Below are 20,996 nucleotides of genomic sequence, written 5' to 3' on the forward strand. Positions count from 1 at the left end.
GATCTGTCAATTCAAAAATTAATAACACAAGCTACAGAGCTGAAATTGATTCGGTTTTGAACTTTGTGGAAATCTTGGCAATCTTGGGATGTCTATATTATGCATACAAATTGTCAAGGTCAAAAGAGTCCATTTATTGTAAGCATTTTAATGAAACATTAATAGACATTCAGAAAATCAGGCATCAGGGCAATATGATACTTGCACGCTTAAATCGATGCTCCAAGAAATTTCTATGGCTTGAATTCATGCTTTATCACTCTTTTCTTATGTTGACCAACTCTTTAGAACACACAAAAAGAAAATTTCTCAAAACGATAAATAAATTTTTTGATCATAAAAAACATAATTTTAATTATTTATAATATCCTTATCTGTTTTGATATAATGATGGAAATGATAGACAGGACCAATTGAGTTTGAGATGCTTTTCTCTTTCATTTTCTCTTCAAATTTTCTTTTCAAAGTTAAGTTCAGCAAATAAATAAAATGTATCATTATAATTCATTTGGACATAGAAAGGAACTACGCTACAGTTTAGTTCAAAATTTATGCTATGTGAAATTAAATAATATATTCAAATTAAAATTTTTCATATAATAATTATTGAATAATTATTTAATTTGAAATTAAAAATTTAGAGATAACAAAATAGGATAATTACTGAACAAGAAGTTAAATAAATCAAGAATGATGAGGAGAGAGAAAATATAAAGTTAAAATTAATAGGAGAGAAAATAACAAAATAATATATATATATATATACATATATATATATATATATATATATATCACAAGTAAGTTGGGGCTAACAAATTTTCAGGAGTAGTTTCAACAACAATTTCATACTTATTATCTTCACTTAACTTATTGAATATGCCTTGCAACAATTTGTCAGGTGTGTTTTTGGATTATTTTTAACATCTATAATTGTATTATTTCTAATAAATATTCACATCATATTTTTTTTTCTTAACTCTTGAAATATTTTATGGCAATTAACATGCTTTCATAAAGCTTTTTCACATTCCATTCTATTATGATGTCTTATTTTTTATTCTTTTTTATGACACCTATATCTGTTGTAGTATTAGAGTATTGTGAGAGCTTCTAACTACAAGCTCCCTTTAATCCACCCATCCCTTACTTTTATGCTTTCAACAAAATTTTGTGTATTATTTATCCAGCTTTTTGAGGATGACAAGCATAGTGCTTATTCTATAATGCCTCCAAAAGTTTCACTTGAAGATATTTTCACACCGTAAGTATAAGCTTTGTCTTAACCATCAAACAAATTAAATATTTGTATTTTTTTTCAGGTGAAATTCCTTCACTTTTATGGAACATGCCTTCTTTGAGAGTGGTTAACCTTGGAAAGAATAATTTAAGTGGCAGTTTGCCTGAAGAAATGTGTCATCAACTCCCTGTGCTGGAAATGTTGGCTATTTATGATAATTATTTAGAGGGAAGCATTCCAAAATCAATAAGTAACTGCACTTCTTTGAAAGCATTATATTTGGACAACAACTCATTTACAGGTAAATTTGAAATGAGATTTTTCCTTTTCCTCATTTCATTCATTTTCTATGTTCATCATTCATTCATTTAATTTGATCACACTCAGTTAGGCACAATAAGTGCATGGAGTTGCCCATTTTATTTTTCTACTCCTTTTTTCTTATGTTGACCAACTCTTTAGAACACACAAAAAGAAAATTTCTCAAAACGAAAAATAAATTTTTTGATCATAAAAAACATATTTTAATTATTTCTAATATCCCTATTTGTTTTAATATAATGATGGAAATGATAGACAGGACCAACTGGAATTGATATGCTTTTTCTCTTTCATTTTCCCTGAATTTTCTTTTCAAAGGTAAGTTTTCTCCATGTACACGCGCACGCGTATTTAAATATAGACAATCCATCCATCACACATTAAAACACATACTCACATCACATGAGAACTAATGTATCTATGGTTATTGGTCCTACCAATTGGGCGTATTAGTGTTATTTCTCAATATGAGCAAGTCCTCAATGTTGTTGTGGAAAATATACAGTTGTCTCTTACATATGACATGTAAAAGGAAAAAAAAAAGAAATATTATTTACCAACGTACCATTTTTGAAATAATTGTAGGAGACATTACATCATCATTATTTACCTAGCTAGTTTGCTTTTTTGGATCAACTTATTTACCTGAAAGTCTCCTAAAAAATAACGTATTTTTTTGGGCTTCCAAAACTTGAGCCATTTTATTTGCATAAAAATAATTTCACGGAAAAACTATCCACCTATGCATGGCTTCAATAGAACATATATACCAAGTAATAATGGAAATTCAACTAATTCCAAAATTATACCAGAAATTTTATTATTCTCTCTCCTAATAAAAATTAATATTTACATATATAGCATATATACCAAGTGATGGTAGAAATTCAATTAATTCCAAATTTACATTTTATGGGAAAAAACTTCAAATGTTTTATATATTTTTTTTGACTAAATGGAACGTTTTCATTTTAATTATATCCATGATATGTTGATGCATATGCATGAATATTGAAATATTGTTTTAATATGCGTATTCTCTAACAATATACTAGGCTAGACTTTTAATTTTGCTATTAAACTATTTAAATGTGGGCCAACACATTTAGTGTGTGTAGTTTTTATGAATTATTTAATTCCTTACCAATAGGAAAATTGAAGAACGTAGATAGTGCCTTGTAATATTGTTTGCAAATATTATTATCCAATGTCACCTCTCATATATAATAGGGCAAATCACACCAAGAACCTAAGAAGATAATTATTCATAAATAAGGATCAATATGGAATGAATTGTTATTAAAATGAGAATATATGCTTTTTTTTTTTAATGAGACTTGTCATTGGTCTTTATTTGTGAATAACTTTCTTTTTGGGTCCTCGAATGTGATTTCTCCTATAAAATATAATGAATTGTGTGGATTATATATAAAAAGAATGACTTTTTATTATTTGTTGTTACCTATGATGTCATATCAATCAATGTATTAGAATAAATATACATAAAAGATAGAAAATTATTATTTACTAATACTATAAATTGATAAGATACTACGATATTCATCCATTAAGTTTAAAGTTAGAGCCTTGTAAATATTAAATCACTTTAGTGCAAAATATAAATAATTTGATTGTTCTGTTTAGACAAGGAAAATTAATTTCATAATCTATTTCACCATATCTCTTCTTTGAAAGAAATTTAGTGTGCAATTTTAATTGATATATTGAAAGAGTCCCATTTAACTTTCTTTCCAAAGACAAAATATTTTATTTTCTATTAATTTCAAGACTCTATTAACAAAAACTAATTACAAAATGAATTCATGAGATTTCTAATTAACAAACAAATATTTTGTATTTTTTTATAGGTGGAATTCCTTTCTTTATTTGGAATATGCTTATTTGAGAGGGATTAATTTGTGCATGAATCATTTAAATAGTAATTTGCCAAGAGAAATGTGTCATCAATTTCCTTTATTAGAAGTCTTTAATGTTTCATTTATATAGCTACCTAGTGATTACAAGCCCAAAATAACAAAAGACTATGAACTGTGATATTTATTATATATGATATCAGATTTAATAACATTTGATAATTTTTGCAAGATGGTGTAAGTTTAATATTAAATTTACATTAAAATACAGACAAGTTTGGAGATGCGCATTTTGTTATTTATTATATATAAGTTTTAAAACTATATATGATATTAAAAGAAATATATTTGGATTTGGATAGTAACTCATTTACAGGTATACACTTAATTATGTTTATGTTTCCTTTTCTTTAAATCTCATTTTTGAAATGGAGCATATCTAAAATAATATTTTGTATTTCATCATTTCATTCATAATTTCATATTGTTTATAAATATTGAAATGGATTAAACCTAAAATACCATTACTTTCATTTTATAAATTTTATGCGTCTGCTATTAACTTTATTTTTATATTTTTTCTTTCCTTATTGAATTCTTTATCAGTTTAACTTATTTTTTTTCAATTTTTTATTTTGCAAATTCATTAAATGGTATGGGGTTGAAAAGAGTATTAATTAAGTTATTTTTGTTTTATTTAACATCATTTTTAGACTTACTCTTAAACATACTAGATTTAATGATAATTGATAATTTTTGTGTGATTGAATATTTTTATATCAAAATAACATTAAAATACAGACAAGTTTGGAGTTGTGTTCATCTTATTTATTATATATAAACAAAAACATATTTAAATACGTACAAGAAATCACTTACAAATTATAGTAATGAAATTAAAAAAATAAAATGCTACCAAAAAATGCAACATTACATCCTCACTTTTAACAGCTTTGTTATGTAATTAGAAGTAACATGGTTTAGGTGAAATGGAACTTGAAGCCCAAGAATTAAAAATTGCAAATTAGTCATCGAGTTACAGTTCATTTAGTAAGTTTAGAATTTTTTTCTGAATTTTGAAAAATCATAATTAAATCTAAAGAATTCATATGAGGATGATCTAAAGTGTGGTTATGGCTTTTACTAATGCTAAACAATACAGTTTATGGCTTTTCTAAACTAGCTCTGTTTCTTGGACAGAATCTGCACCTTAAATGTACAAATTCATAACTAATTACACAAAACTGATTTGACATGATTCTTCATTCATTTTAAACCTTAACGAGCCCTCTAGATGAGGAAAAAAAAAATAAGACAAGATTTTGATTGGGCTAACTAGTACATTTAATACATTCACTTAAGTTGCTCTGTTTTCATGACTAATTCTAACACTTCACTTAGAAAATTAATAACTCAAGCTACAGAGCTCCAATTGATTCGGTTTTAAACTTCCTAGAAATATTAGGATGTCTGTATTATGAGTAGAAAATTATCAGATTCAAAAGAGTCCATTTACTGTAAACATTTTAATGAAACATTAATAGACCTTCAGAAAATCCTGTGTCAGGCCAGTATGATACTTACATGCTTAATTAAATCATAGCTCCAGGAAATTTCTATAGCTTCAACTTATGCTTTATTACTCTAGACATGTAAAGGATGCATAACATTATTTTTGAATGCATTTATATAAATCAAATAAATTTATGTGATTTAAAATATGAGTCTCCAACTTCGCAATCTTGTGCCACTTATTTTATTCTTTGAATTCTTCTTCCTTCTTGTTATTGTTAAATTTCCACCTAACATGGTTAGTAATTGGGAGTAAGACATAAATTCTCAATGGCAACACAACCATTCCAGATAGCATGATCTATTTAAATATTAAACATAACTAACAAGTATGGCATGATACACATATCATGGTACCATGGAAGAACTTTACATAAAACTTTATATAATAACATATCATGATAAAATGGAAGAACTTCACATAAAGCTTTTAGAAACTCATAACATGACATTAAAACTTCATTTGAATCATTCCATAATAAGGATAAGATCAGATGAAAGAGAAAAGGTTGAGTAAAAAAAAAAAGAATGACAGGGAGAGAGAAAAGTATACAAATTTAAATAAATAGGAGAAAAAGTAACAAAAAAAAATTATATCAATTTATAAACTAAGTTGTGGGCAACAAATTTTTAGGAATGACTTCAACAGAAATTTACAGCTTATCTTTACTTGGGTTATTGAATTTGTCATATAAAAGTTTGTTAGATATGCTTTAGATTATTTTTAATATATATAATTGTCGTTGTTCTACGTACTTGTCTATTTGATTTGCCGGATTTAATCCTTCAAGGATCATGTAGAGGACCTGGGTCATTTGTCTAGATCATTTTCTTTTGTTTTTATTTTGGTATTTTTACGCGTGTTATTTGTCTTCAAAAGACTTTTTATGTTTTCTTAAGAAAACAACTGTCATCACTTTTTTTGCTATAATTGTTAATCCAAACGGATCTAAAGGCTCATCAATCTTTTGAAGTAATTGTAATACATGTTTATTGTGATAAAAATTTTACGTTTTTTATAAGTTCATTCTGTAATAAAAATGCTATTACCTATCAATTTTTGTGATTCTAGGTTTTATACCCAAGGAAATAGGAAATCTTGTTAAACTTGAAGTCTTGAATTTGGGATCAAATCACTTGAGTGGACCCATTACTTTTAATGGGATGTCGTTGGCATATATACTCCTTGAAGACAACTTCTTTACAGGTACGCTTATTCTTTATTGTTTGCAAAATTTTCATTTTATACTTTAACAAACTTTTCATTTATTATTTACGCTTGTTCTATATTGTTTGTAAAATTTTTAAATGAAATTCCTTTAAAAATAAAAATTATACTATACTTGACATGTTTAACATAATCCAATTTCTAAACCAATAACTTTGAATTTTTACGTCATTAAAAGTTCGTACACGTGCAGGCTTCTGCAAAAAAAGTCAATTTATTTATTTTATATATAGGAGGGTGTTGCCCAAAAAATGCTTATATTCTATAAATTATTTCCAGAATCTGCAACTGAAATTATTTTAATTCCTTAAATAAAAACAAAAATTTTAGCCTTCTTTACACCTATGATGTATTCATCGTTAATTTCAATTTTAGAGCCTTGTAAATATATTGAAAAACCTATATATGGCTCATGATTACAATCTCAATATAACATAAGGACGTGGCTATGAATTGATGGGACCACATGATATTTGTAACATGAAAAGTAGAAAATTTCAATTCCACTTGCACACACATCATTCGTGTTCTATTTATAAAAATCCTCCATCTCATGTACAATAGATCCACGTGTTTTATTAACTTCTTTTTAATTTTTCCTTTTTTATTTAAAAATAATTTGAATTAAATAATTATTTAATAATTACTGTTTAAAAAACATTAAATTTTTAAAAAGTCCACTAGCCTGGCACTCCAAGGATAATTTATGATTTTCTTAATTCTTTTCATTTTAAAACCTTTTCAAAGACAAAAATAAATTTAAATTTTCACGTCTAGACATTAAAAAGACATGAAATGTTGTTATGTTCCTCTGATAGGATCAAAGAGTATTAGTTGATTTTTTTTCCTTGGCCCTTTTCCTATTACTTGATTTCACCCGCATATGTAAGAAGATTTTTCGGTAGATCCAACGTTTTATACTTATTTGTAAACATGTCAAGGTTAATAATATATAATAATTTTGTGTGATGGAGTTTAATACATATTAGATCAGAGTTGTGATTTTTTTTCTTATTTATTTCATTGTAATTTATGCAACAACTCGATTTATTTTATTTCATTAAAATTCAAATTATGTGATTTTTCTCTTTTATTTCTATACATTTATTACATAGGAATTAAAAACTCATAGTAAACAGAAATATTATTTTAAAAGTATAAAAATGGAGGAAGCTTAGATACTTAATCTTTCTCACAGGAACCATGCAATTCGACCACTTCTTTGGGGAAAACATGAGTTTCATTGACTTGAGTTCCAATTTGCTTCAAGGAGAGCTCACTTCTACAATTTGCAATTCTAGCTCACTTGGAGTTCTCAACTTATCCCACAACAACTTCAGTGGCCAAATTCCACGCTGCATTGGGAGCTCTACCCTTACTCTTTATGTGTTGGATTTGCAAAGCAATAGCTTTTATGGCACCATACCAGAAACATTTGAGGTGGGAAACAAGTTGAGGACCTTAAATCTTAATGACAATCTTCTATATGGCTTGTTGCCTCAATCTTTGGTCCATTGCAATAATTTAGAGGTTTTAGATCTTGGCAGAAATGGCATTCATGATACATTTCCCCATTGGGTTCAAGACCTCAAAGAATTGCAAGTGCTTGTTCTTAGAGAGAATAAGTTACATGGTTTCATCCCTAATTTAAACAGAAAATCCAACTATGCCTTCACAAAGTTGAGAGTTTTTGACATATCCAACAACAAGTTGAGTGGCCCTTTACTTGAAACATACTTCGAATCCTTTGATGCTATGAAAAATCAAGAGGTAGAACTTGGTTTAGAATATATGGGTTATAATCAATCTACTTACTCAGGAATATATCATGACTCCATCGAGGTGACCTTGAAAGGACATGATATTCATATGGAAAAGGTCTTGACTATTTTTATATGCATTGATATATCTAATAACATGTTTGAGGGAGAGATTCCAATATCTATTGGGCAGCTTAGAGCATTGAAGGGGCTTAATTTTTCTCATAATAGGCTCATTGGTGTAATTCCAAACTCAATAGGAAATTTGAGAAATTTAGAATGGCTGGACTTGTCATCAAACAAGCTTATTGGAAAAATTCCTATAGAGTTGATTAATCTCAACTTCTTATCTATCTTAAACCTTTCACGGAACCAACTTGAAGGTTGCATTCCTAGGGGTCAACAATTTGAAACTTTCACAAGTGATTCCTTTGAAGGAAACAAGCAATTGCATGGTTTTCAACTAATGATCCCTTGCAACCCCAATAGGGAAAGGCAATCACCACAACAAAGTTCAAGTTTTGAAGATATATTTGAATTTGGATGGAAACCTATCTTGCTAGGGTATGTATGTGGAGCCTTTTTGGGATCAACAATGTTTTGGGTTGTGATATTTACAGGTAAACCTCAAAGGCTTGCAAGTTTGGTGGATGGTCCACTAAAGAAAAGGAGGAGGAGGGTTAGAAATCGTCATTCATAGAAGCTAATTTTTGATATAGGTTTCAAATTTTCTCTTCTATCTTAAATTTTCTTTTTTATCTTTTCCCTTCTTGTTAAATGTTCAAGTTCTTGTGTTTTGTGTCCAATATTTGTATCAAAGTTGTGAGGAGATCAAAGTCTATTTCTCTTAGCTATGGTAATTGCAAATCGTAATATTTTTCTCTTTGCTACAATAATTGCTTTTTGTTGAGTATCTTTTAGAAATTGGGAGAGATAATAGTAAATATTTTTAGCTTTATGCTACAATAATTTCTTGAATGGTTGTTTTTCTTAGTAAATAGAAGAGATGAAATATTGCCTAGGAATTGCTTGGTAGAAAGAGTAGGACAGGGTGAGTGTAAAGATCAATAGTTCTATCACCCCTGATTAATAAAGGGGTGGGAAAAGAGAGATGAAATATATCAATAAGTTAAATTGTTTGGTTCTTTAATTTAAACCTTCATTAAGTTGATTAAGTCATCTAGCACTTAGGATTCTAATGTCCTTGAGGGTCATAATAACAACACAATAAAAAAATAAAAAAATCAATATATATATATATATATGTTCAATCAGTTTCCTTCTCTTGAGGAATATGTGTGTGTATTAATATGATCATAATTGTTTAGAGAGAGAGTGTGCATATTGCAAACTATCTAGAGAATTATAAGACTCCCATGTTTCATGAAATGTCTCCCCTGTTTACGCGAAACTGTTACATATTATTAGAATAGATATGCACATTCAACATGATGGCTTCTTTGCTAGAAATGAAATTGAATCGATAATCCCAGTCCTTATTCTTGATTGATATATATATATATATATATATCTTGAAATTTTAATTAGTTTTATTTTTCCTTTTTTGTTATTGGTTATTACAAAATTAATTAATAAAGGAACTTGAGAGCAGCATGATTCCATTAATTAAGAGCTGTGTTGTGCGTACATATTACAATTTTGCTATCAGATAACAAATTACATTGCAAAAAAAAAATCATAGCATCAAACTGATATTTATTAAAAAGAACCATGGCATTTTGATAAGTTTTTTGAGTAACCATTGGAATTAAATTGCGGCATCTACATCTTCCTCTGTCTTCATATGACAAGCGATTAACTATCGTGGAATAATATCATGAGTCAATAATAAAGAAAAATTTTATTTAATTACTACATTCAACTTGCAAAAAAGATCTCATCTATAACGTACATCTAAAAACTTTCAATTCTAAATCCATATATTTTTATGTATCTAAATGGAAAATTTGGTCTAAATCCAAGTTCAAATCAAAATTCCCATTGATTCAAACATAACTATAATTTTAATTTGTTTGATGTCACTTGATAGGCTTTTTAGAGAAAGAGAGTTTCCTTGAGAGCTAAGCAGGTTAAGGACAAGAACGAGAGATCTTACTAATTGGATTTCATGCTTAACATCTACGTGGTCCAAATTTAATATAATTTGTTCTTACCAGTTTAGTATTTTTTTTTTATAAACGAAAAATGTAGATTAAAAATAATCTTAATTTCAAACATCTCTTTTAAATGTTTCTAAAAAATGTCACTTTTTAAAAATAATTTATTATTTGAAATTTGATAAAAATTTAAAACTTTGTTAGTCCGAAATCCAGCTTATAGGTACTTAGTTGTGAACCTAGTCGAAGAGTTTTGTGTCAGTGATGTGATTTTCTATTTTTTTTAATAGATTGATTTTTTATTAATTTTTAGACATGATCAAGCATTAAATGTAAGCATTAAATTTATTAATTAAATAATATTACATGTGTTATGAGAAATGTGCTCCCGTAAAAGAATATTAGGAATGTTATCTTTAATACATTTGTGAATTTATGAAGCACACACACACACACACATATATATATATATGAATATTGGAGAGCTAGCTGGGACAAAATTGATTTATCTCATTCAAATAATGACAGACATATTCAAATAATGACAGACATATTCAAATAATGTCTACCTGCATGTTGGAATAAAATTCCAATCCTTGTGTATCAAATTTATGTACAAATTTCACGTTTTACTTATTTTAATCTGAATTTTAATCTACCTTCAATATAATTCTCAAAAATTTAAAACAATATCGATAACAAAAAAATAAAATATCAACAATTAAGTAAATGGAATACTTACCCTGAAGTGTTTCAAAAGGTTCATGTTTCCAATCAACATTATTCTTAAGGAGATGAAAAATTGATTTTTATTTTTAGGTCTGCTCAATGCTCACAAATCCGACATCATCTTTTACACAGACGCACACACATCACTCACTAACTCTCTTTTAGGGCTGGTCTGAGGCTGACTAGATTTAACAAAAACGAAAAAACAGGAAAAGCTCCGATGAGTTTTTTTTTTTTTTTTTTTTTTTTGTAGAAGTACCAGGTCTTATAGTTTTCAAGAAAGAAAAATTTGTTTTCATGATAATTTTTGTATTCAATATTTCTTTTATTATGAATGGTGTTTGAATTGATAGAACACTCTGATCGAGGAATTCAAGTCATGTTATATAAAAAAAGCAAGATTTTGCTATTGTATATTGAGCTTGGGCACTTCTCCAACTAACTAGATTTAGCCCCCTGCGAGACGGTTTTTTTTTTTTTTCAAGATTTTTTTATATAAAAAAGCAAGATTTTGCTATCGTATGTTAACCAAGGGAGTGTTGTTATATTTTTTTTTTTGAAATTTAGTTAAAGGAAAAATTAATCACTCAATCCATTTAGTTTTGATTTTGTTATAACTCAGTTCCTAAATCTTGACTCGTAATAATTCAATCCTTATAATTTAACTTGGTTATAACTCAGTCCCTAAATTTTGCCTCTTGCAACTCAGTCCCTCTAATTTCAACCATTTAAATATTGGTCCTTATATTTTTAAAAAATAAAATGAAAAACATTAAAAATATTTTAAAATTTTAATATTTATAATATTTATACAGATTATAAAATATTAGTAATAAATTTTAACATAATTTTAATCTTTATAATTTTATTTTTTAAGATATTGGGACCAATATTTAAATGATTCAAAATATAAGAACTAAGTTGCAAGAGTCAAAGTTTAGGGATTGAGTTACAATTGAATCCAAACTTTAGGACTGAGATTTTCCCTTAAAAATAAATGTATATTTTTTTTGAATTTTCATAAGAGAATTTTAGATAAGTACTTTTGGGCTCATTTATATATTAAAATTTTCAATAAGTCAATAGAAGTAATTTTTAACAACTGTACACTTAATATCAATAATATTACAATCATATAGCCCTCTAAGTAGCTTATTTTGTTAGTATATCAACACACTCTTCATTATCTCATAAAATCATTCTACCATATTATAAAATCATTTTTTTGAATAACCATTATCCTTATACTTAATTTTTATCACATTTATATCTCGTTATATCTAATGACCACAAGACTCATTAACAAAAAAAAAATTGAGAGCAAAAAGTAAATCAGAATATGAATTAATGTAGGCTAATTGGTAATCAATTACCATGAATAAAAAAATAACAAGTCATACATATATTATAGAAGTTGTAGAAAATTTAAATCAGTGCTAAACAAAAAAATGTTAAAAAAACATATCATTGCATTTAAAAAAGAAACACTGGGCCTCGCTACTACTATTCATTCAACTATTCCATGAATAGTAAAAAAATCGTATATTTACTATATATAAGATGTTTTACATGGTAGCTTCTTTGTTATATCATTTTTTGCTGTTACCCCAAGTTTAATGTTGTGTTGGCAGGAAGATCCCGACAATGAGTATATGAGATGCACTTAATTTTACATGGTCGCATTTGCAGATATTGGTGCATCAAAAGAAATTAAAGAATCACCCCAAGAGCTATAGTCATGCATGCACTGCAAATGCAAGTTAGAGCAAGTTTCATCAATGTTCCAATGTCTACGATCACATCTATGCTGAGGAGAAGATAAGAGGAATGTTATCGAGCCCTATTTCCACTGGCTTCAAAAGGTTTCTCCAAATGGTATTTTTATCAATGAAGTTGATAGCTTGCTTAGGCCATGAGAAAGATATGGAGATAAGGACACTACAAGGGGCCAGTAAGAATGAATTCATGGCTCAATAGGATGGTCTATTTATTGGAATGATTGTTCTTGATCAGTCAAGTTCATACTTAAACTACAAAATAGTTACAACCAAATCCATAAACTTGAATATAACTCGATATTAATTAAGAAGAATAGAAGAAATTGAAAGTGGTAGTATACCTGAATTCATTGCATTAATTTGGCATTCAATTTCATGAACTAGTGTGTTTTCTGGATAGTCAATAGAGAATAGAGAGAATTTCTGAATGTTTTCAAGGGAAATGGAGAACGTTCCAACTCACCCGCTAATCCAGTGACTATGACCTCTCTTTACAGACTTAAGTTTGTGATATATGATTTAGCCCCTCAACAAATTATAAATACCACTTCAGTCACTATACATTAATTCTATGACAATTATACAACATAAGCCTTTAAACTTTTTTCAAATAGATCACTTTATTTAAGCTTAATTAAAAATAATGACCTCACATTTTTAATATTTATATGTGTGGTCTCATATGTTGAATTTTAATCCAACATAGACAAAACAAGGTGGGAGAATTTGTGCATTGTTGTTGTGTGTTGACCTATTAGGAAGCCAATGAAGCTGGAGAAATTGAGGATATGGTAATGCTACTAAGTGAAATTGACTTTGTTGACTTGTAACATCATCTCAATGTGCCGTCTCAATTTAAGCATAAATTTTATCATATTTGGTGAGAAGGATAAGGAGGATCGAGAAGAGCAAGTAATTACCTTGAGGCCTGTAAACATATCAAAGACCTGATTCTAGCTATGATCATATATATATATATATATATATAGAGTATGGTTTTACTTGATTTAGGTGGTTCATGAGAATTCAGTGACTAATATTTGACGTTTATGTAAAACAATGTGGGGTTGATGATGCTTTTCTTGTGTTTATTAACAAATCCATTACATAACATTTGGATTGATGAATTAATTTGACTTTTAGATTTAAAATCTCACATTTAAAATCCATAAATTTAAAATTATTTGATTGGATAATGTAAAAAATTTCAAAGAAATAAGATAGATGAGCTAAGATTTGAAGCAAAAATGGAAGATTAAAAGCGAGCATCTTACTTTTGTATTTTTAATTGATAAGAGATGAGAACAAAATATGAGAGAAGATATGAAAGTACTAGAGGCACCAATAATAAAAATATAAAGAAAACAAGAAAGTTGGAGTAGTTGAAATTATATTTCAAATAACTATAATGTATAAGAAATTTAAAATTACAAAAAAGTTGTAATAAAACATGGATATAAATCAAATCCAAATTTATATACTTGTTTGTATCTACATGGGGATTTGGTTCAAATTCAAATTCAAATTCCCATACATCCAAATGCAAGACCTCAGTACTCTAAGATTTCAATAAACAAAAGTTCTTATAGTGTTGAATAATTTTTGTTTTTGGCCAAAACGGGGAAAATACTAAACCAGCAGCCAGCCATTAGTGTAGAAGAATTTAAATATTACGTTTTATCATATCACATATTAATGTATTGTCATTTCATCATCTTTGCAAAAGCTTAATCACCTTTTTTTATTCTGAAAGAGTAGTTATGTGTAAGCTCACTAAGCAATGGAACGAGCTTATGGAGAACGAGGTTTGAGGTGAAAATAACAACTTAATGTGTATTTCACGTTTTTTTTGACTTTGTATCATCTGAATAATTTCCATTTAGCATAAAAATGTCATTTTGAACCTATACTATTCCAAGATGCTACTGAAGACTCGTAATAAGAATAAGTAAGCGAAAGAGTTATTATCTGTGGGCTGTTTGTTATTTGAGTTTTTGGACATATAATTCAATAGCTTAGACTGGTTTGGATCCAAATTATTACACCCTGTTTCTGAATTTGTTTCAATCGCGTAACATATTTGTGCATCATATTGCACATATTATAATACAGCATCTTTGAGTCAATTACATATTATCCATGAAAAGTTTAAAATCAAAATAGAAACCATCCACTTTGTTAACGTCATAACTGTTAACCTTTGCAGTTATGTAATTGTGGAATTTATTTATTTATTTCCCCAAAGTACGTTGACACGAATCCTTCATCAATTTATTTAATGTGTTGACTTCTCATGGATTAAGATTTATGTGTCCAAATAGTATTTTTTTTTAATATGCCCTTTTTATGAGCTTACACGATAGGATTTTCCACCATGATATTAAAATATATTCTATTTATATTTGTTTTTTGGGAATGAAAAACACAACTAAACCAAACAATGTTGTAGGATCAGGCGTTTTTACTTTAACAATTAAATAATAATATCATTTTGTGAAGAATATTATTATTATTATTATTATTATTATTATTATTATAGGTTATGTGTAAATAGATTAAACTTTTAACCTTTAGGCAATGCTCAAAAGCTAATTGTTGCGAAGGCATATAAGAGACTACCTGGTTACTAGTTGAATTTTTTTTGTTATCTGGGTTCGTAGTTGAATTTTGACCACCTAAGGGCTTACTAAGACCAAGGTATGCCTTGGAGTCCAAATAGAGATATTTACATAAGGAATTTTAAATGGCCTTGTGAATCATGAATTAAATCCTAACCAATTCAACTAACTTTTATTAACAACGAATATATTAATTAAACAGGGGCATGGTGGTATATTGAATAAATAGTCCATTTGTACCTTATTAAAAAATAAAATGAAAATTAATTAATTAAGGGGGGTGGAATAGTGTGACGCAAGGAGAGAGAAATGAAGGGATAGAGCGTGATGAAGGGAAGGGGCTGCTGGTATTTGAGACACTCATGTTTGTCAAGCTAGTACCTCTCTTGCGACGCTTTCATTCCTTCCCATGATGCATATATATAAAATAATCATAAATACTACTCTTAATTAATTTGATAAAAATTCATTTTTGACGGATCATTATTGATATTACGTGAGACATTAACTTAAAAGGATTTATATATAAATCAAAAAATAAAAAAAAATCAAATTATAAATCAAAAAATAAAAAAAATCAAATCTTAATTTTTAAATCTACTGTCATGACATATAATTTATTTAAAAAAGTTAAAGACCAATTTTTCCTGTAAAATTTTTTTAGAAGCAACGGGTAGGCTCTACTAAGTGGTGAGAAAATATCCCCCAAATAATTTTTTTAGGGGCAAAATCCTCTTTCTATCAAAAACCTATTATTTTCTCCATTATTTATTGATGTGGAATAGTTGTGGGATGCATGCTTAGGGATCCCATTTTAACCATTTGACATAGACTAAAGGGATTAGAAATGACATGAACCAGGCTTGATTTTACTGGCAAAATAGGTCAAAATACCTTACTATTATTGTGTGTGCTTTGTAATTAAAAAAAAAATTATGCGTGTGCTCCACAACTATTCAACATCACCAAAAAATGAAGAAAATGATGGATTTATGATGAAAAGACAATTTTGCTCCTAAAAAATTGTTTAGAGAAAATATTGCCCTACTCTCTAGTACATATGCCCAATGTTCTAAAAAAAATTTAGGAGGAAAAATAATCTTACTCTTTTTTAAATGTACCTACATATTAAGCACCTACGAATTAAGGGGGGAAAACATATTAGTATAAAAATTAATATATAATATTGATTGGTCCATAAATGAGTCACATTTACTGGATCAAATGCTGATGTTTGAGCGCACATGCATGATATTATCAAAATATTGTGTGTGAGAAATATTTGTTAATTATTATTGTATACTAAAATATGTATCAAATTTTCATCAGCCTAAAAAACGACCGAAGCAAGCCACATAAGCTATCACAAGTGACCTACTTTGCTTGGATATTAGGGTTAGGACATTGGACTTCTGCAAAATTAAGTGTTGAACAAGAAATGGACTTAGGTCGGTTGTTGTATTAATATGGTGACCGTGAAATAGCCACACTTTGGTTTATAAATTATCATAATGAAAATTTTCTCTTTGATTGAGCATAAAAAAAATAGTATTAGAAAGATATGTTTCCTGCTAAAGGAGTGTGAGTCCAATGGTAATTTGTGTTGTTTTACGTGGTACATTAAATGCAACCACATCTCATGAGACTTAAGATTATTTTCACAAATTTATGAGACCCACTTGTAAATAAGTATTTTATTGATATACACAACATGACAACATATAATGATAAGGAAAATAATAAAAAGTTTGGCTGTGAAGATAGACCCACACAAAACAAAAGAGAAGGATAAACCACACAACACACACCATTTAAATTGGGCTTTTTACTAATTGGGCCAAAGCAGGCAGGCAACAAATCAATAAAGGATAGAAAACATAATCAAAGCTCATTAGTAATAGAGTTTAGTGAGCTTGGGAGAATGGAGGCGCACCAAGAATAGAATACACCACTTGTTGGGAATGGAAGGAGAGGAGAGATTGGCAAGAGTAACCAAAGAATGTCACATCTTAACTCAGAACCTCAAAGTTCATATTTATGAGTCTTTTCTCTTTATTTTATATTAGATATTAAGCCTAACTTTATTCAATGTGAGACTTCTTACATTCTCTTAAATTCACCCACACTTGGATAACCTAACAACTACAAATTTAAAAGAATATTTACATACTTATCTATGAATTAATTACTAACATGGTTCTGATAATGTTAGAAACAAAGTTCCAATTCATGCTCTTTCATATAAAATAATATATTTTTTTGCTACACACAAGAATACATATGGTCAAACCCCCAAAAATTTAGTGTGACTGGCACGGGATATGGCCACAAAACTCATATCCCATAAGCCATGATTGAAGAAATTTTAAAATTAATATGTTAAATACACTAATAGAGTAATTAGAAATTGTTACAATATTAAATCAGATATTCAATTTTAAAAGAAATATGAGGATCCTACCTGTAGTTTACGTGGAGCACCTAAGGCCAGACGCCAATGTAGGTATAAAGTTCAAATTTTTCATCAAATTAGGAGTTGGCTAAAATAATTCTTCTATTTCAATTCAGCAATAAAACTCCTCAGTTGATATCTCGAGTCATGAGTTCAACTATACCATCTGAGATCAAAATATCTTTTCCAGTGAATAACGTCCCAATAATAAATAATTGAACATGAATAAAAGAAAAGTTTGAAACAATCATGCAATTCAAAGAGACAACGATTTCCATAAAAAACTTAATAAACTTCAAAAATAAAAGAATTTCATAAAGTTTAAATAAAATCTTGAACTATTAAAATATCATACCAAAGATTATCATCACTTGATTACAAGAAAGTAAATAAATAAAATAAATAATTATAAATAATTCACTAATTAAAAACCAATGGAATGTAAAATAATCAAATAATCAAATTCATATTACAAGGACTTATCAGAACAATTAACAAACGCGGATACAAAGTTCACGAGGGCAGATAACCAAATGTGACTCTTGCCACGAAGACAAACGTAGACATACAATCCATGAGGGTAAGTAACCAAACGCAGCCGAAGCCACGAAACAACTGTGGACACATAGTCCACGAGGGTAAGTAACAAAACACAACCAAAGCTACGAAACAAACATGAGCACGATGCTCACGAATAACCATCCCTCCGTTCCACGTGTGTTGGCCATTGCACGAGGCTAGCACCTCCTATAAACACCTTGCTAGCTGGGTGTACCATGGCGCGCCAAGGGCTAACGGAACTGCCATTAGCAAACAATGTTCTATATAAAGTCCCTTTTTAAAATCATTTTCAAACATGCAAGAAAATCATCACATTCAAGATACATTTCTCATTCTCAAAATCAAACTCGCATGAATACTTTTAAGCATTAAAACTTGATAGAATCAAATTTCATATTCGATGCTCATGCTTGCATTTATTTAAAAAAATTCCAACGTTGAACTCGCATGAATCATTCTCTGTATCAATCTAATATTTGATAAAATAAAAATCTTATAATCAAAGTTCAAATTTGACTTAATTGGTCAAATAACATTTCAAATTTGGTAAAGTTAATTTCATAAAATAAAGAAATGTTAATCAACAAATATCCAATAATCGCATTAATGCTATTAAAATAATTTCTAGAAAAACATAATATTTTAGTAAAGGAAATTTTTATTGAAAAAAATAATTAGTTGGGACGCTATCCACTTACCTGAAAATTCTCTAAGGATTCTAAAGCTTGATTCACTTCAACTTCTCACTTAATTCCAAGGGTACCATTAATTTTTCTAAGAAGTCAATCAAAATCCTAAATCACTTGTTTTATTCTTCTCTTAATATAAATAAATAAGTACTTAATATGCTAACCATCATTAATTAACAAGATTCTTTTAATCCAAATAAGTTTTCTTCCTCCTTTAATTTCACTTATCAATTAATTCCTGAAGCAATTAGGAACATTTAAATTAATTCCAACTAACATCACAACTATACGTATAGAGCCAACTATTTTCTTATCAAATTATTAACTTAACAATAATCCAACAAGAGCAAAAGCAAACCTTCCCATTCCTTTTATGCCTTCCTTAATGCTTAACACAACAACACAAACTATCAAGCCTCTTTCACATAAATTTCCTTTCTAAAAGTTTTCTTTTAACAGTAATTGTTTAATTACCAATATGTTCACCACACATATCTTGCCATAATATGTCAAAACTCACATTTAGACATTTTATTAAATATCTTACAGGCATCAATTCTCAAACTAGTGTCATGCTTCCCCCTATCCAATTCCATTTCTTCAACCCAAATCAATAATAAACTTAAAGAAAATCAAATCAGTTATGCTCCTCATGTTCCACCCCCTACTAAGAATTAATTAGTTAAGCTTGATCAAGATTTAAATCCACTTTTATCCTTCCTAAGTTTGAATCGAACAACTATAATGAATAACATATTAGAAATCATGCTCTTAAAACTTGATCTTCAACTTGTTTATATATCCTATTGCCTCTCCTATTCACGCACAAAACCAGTAGAGAGAAAGAGATTCAGATATCCTTACCTCAATCCACGATGACAGAAGCACAAGTGAACAGAAAGTTGCAATCACACGAGTATGAAGGAGAAAGAAGAAGGTCTGGTGCACTCCATACCACAGCAAGGACAGAGAAGGAAGATGGATTTTAGCACCTGAAACAGGGGAAGATGATGAAGGAGAGGCTTCGATGACAGCACCCCACAGCGCACACGAACAGAGGAGAAAGAGAAGCACAGTGATCGTGACTCCAACCTCGTCAGCGGTGAATCCACAGAAAACTTGGATATTTCCGACGGACAAAACAGCAGGGAAGGAGAACGAAAAGGATGGAGAATAACAGGGGTCTTGAGTTCGAAGCTTCTCTCAATCACCAAATTCAACCGAACAGAAAAGAAGAGAGAAGAGAAAGATGATGGCCGAAGGCACAGAAGTGAAAGATCGCCGGAAAACATGAAGAGAAACGAAGGGAGACAGTAATGAAAACGAAGACTGAGTCGAAGGTTCCAGATTTTTTTTTCTCCTTATCTGTGCGCCTGGAAAGAGCGGAGAACAGTGACAGAAAAACCAACGTCTTCACCACTTTCAGAAGCCCATCACGACAGCAAGGAAGAATAGCCGGCGACGGACAGATGAGCTGAACAGCCACTCAGAAAAGTGAGTGATTGGCAGTGCGAAACAGGGGATAGGAAGAATTCGCGAGCTGGACCTTTAACAATGGTGGAAGGTGTTCTAACACACACTCACACCAACAACGGCAACGAGGATGACACCGGAATAATGAAGGTGGAGGTAGCGACCACTCTTGGCTCTGGAACTTTCAAAAAGGCCGAAGGAGGAGACGGAAAAATTTGAGGCGGTGCGTCTGACCGACGGAGAGGAATAAGAAGCCTGAACTTAAGGACAATGTGAAAATTACATAAGAGGACACGTTATTTTTCTTTAATAACATAATAGACATGGGCACTTTTAAAATTTTATTTTTCATAATTTTAAACTAAATGAAATTAGCCTATTGCTCAAAAGAATTTAATCTCTAAAATTTTAGGTGAACTATTATTTTAAATTTCACTGAATCACCATTCTCCATTTTTATAATTTATATAAAAAATTATTATTATTATTTTTATTATTTTTTTAAAATTAAAATATAGGGTCATTACACATTCTTTGAAAATCCTTCCATCAGTGTTTTCTAAGGTACCCTACGTTACTCTAAAAGT

At 29.1% G+C, this 20,996-nt stretch overlaps 1 protein-coding gene and 1 long non-coding RNA gene across 3 annotated transcripts in view; one reads left to right on the forward strand and one right to left on the reverse strand.

Moving 5' to 3' along the window:
- The window catches only part of LOC129287199 (receptor-like protein 34), a 29,445-nt gene extending 20,599 nt beyond the window's left edge, over positions 1-8,846 (forward strand). For both annotated transcript variants that reach the window (XM_054923390.1, XM_054923389.1), the window contains exons 5-7: positions 1,320-1,538; positions 6,077-6,211; positions 7,431-8,846. In XM_054923390.1, the coding sequence (XP_054779365.1) occupies positions 1,320-1,538; positions 6,077-6,211; positions 7,431-8,692 (1,616 nt within the window). In that variant the 3' untranslated portion in view covers positions 8,693-8,846. The remainder of the gene's footprint in view (positions 1-1,319; positions 1,539-6,076; positions 6,212-7,430) is intronic.
- Positions 8,847-18,061: 9,215 nt separating this feature from the next.
- On the reverse strand, positions 18,062-20,693 carry LOC129287062 (uncharacterized). The gene is made up of 2 exons (XR_008587585.1): positions 19,801-20,693; positions 18,062-18,486 (listed from the first exon to the last, which is right to left on the reverse strand). It is a non-coding gene; the product is annotated as an uncharacterized LOC129287062 (long non-coding RNA).
- Positions 20,694-20,996: the final 303 nt, after the last annotated feature.

The sequence above is a fragment of the Prosopis cineraria genome, unplaced genomic scaffold (genome assembly GCF_029017545.1).
Source record: "Prosopis cineraria cultivar Desert tree isolate PC_DT_omini unplaced genomic scaffold, ASM2901754v1 PC11, whole genome shotgun sequence".
Classification (NCBI taxonomy): Eukaryota; Viridiplantae; Streptophyta; class Magnoliopsida; order Fabales; family Fabaceae; genus Prosopis; species Prosopis cineraria.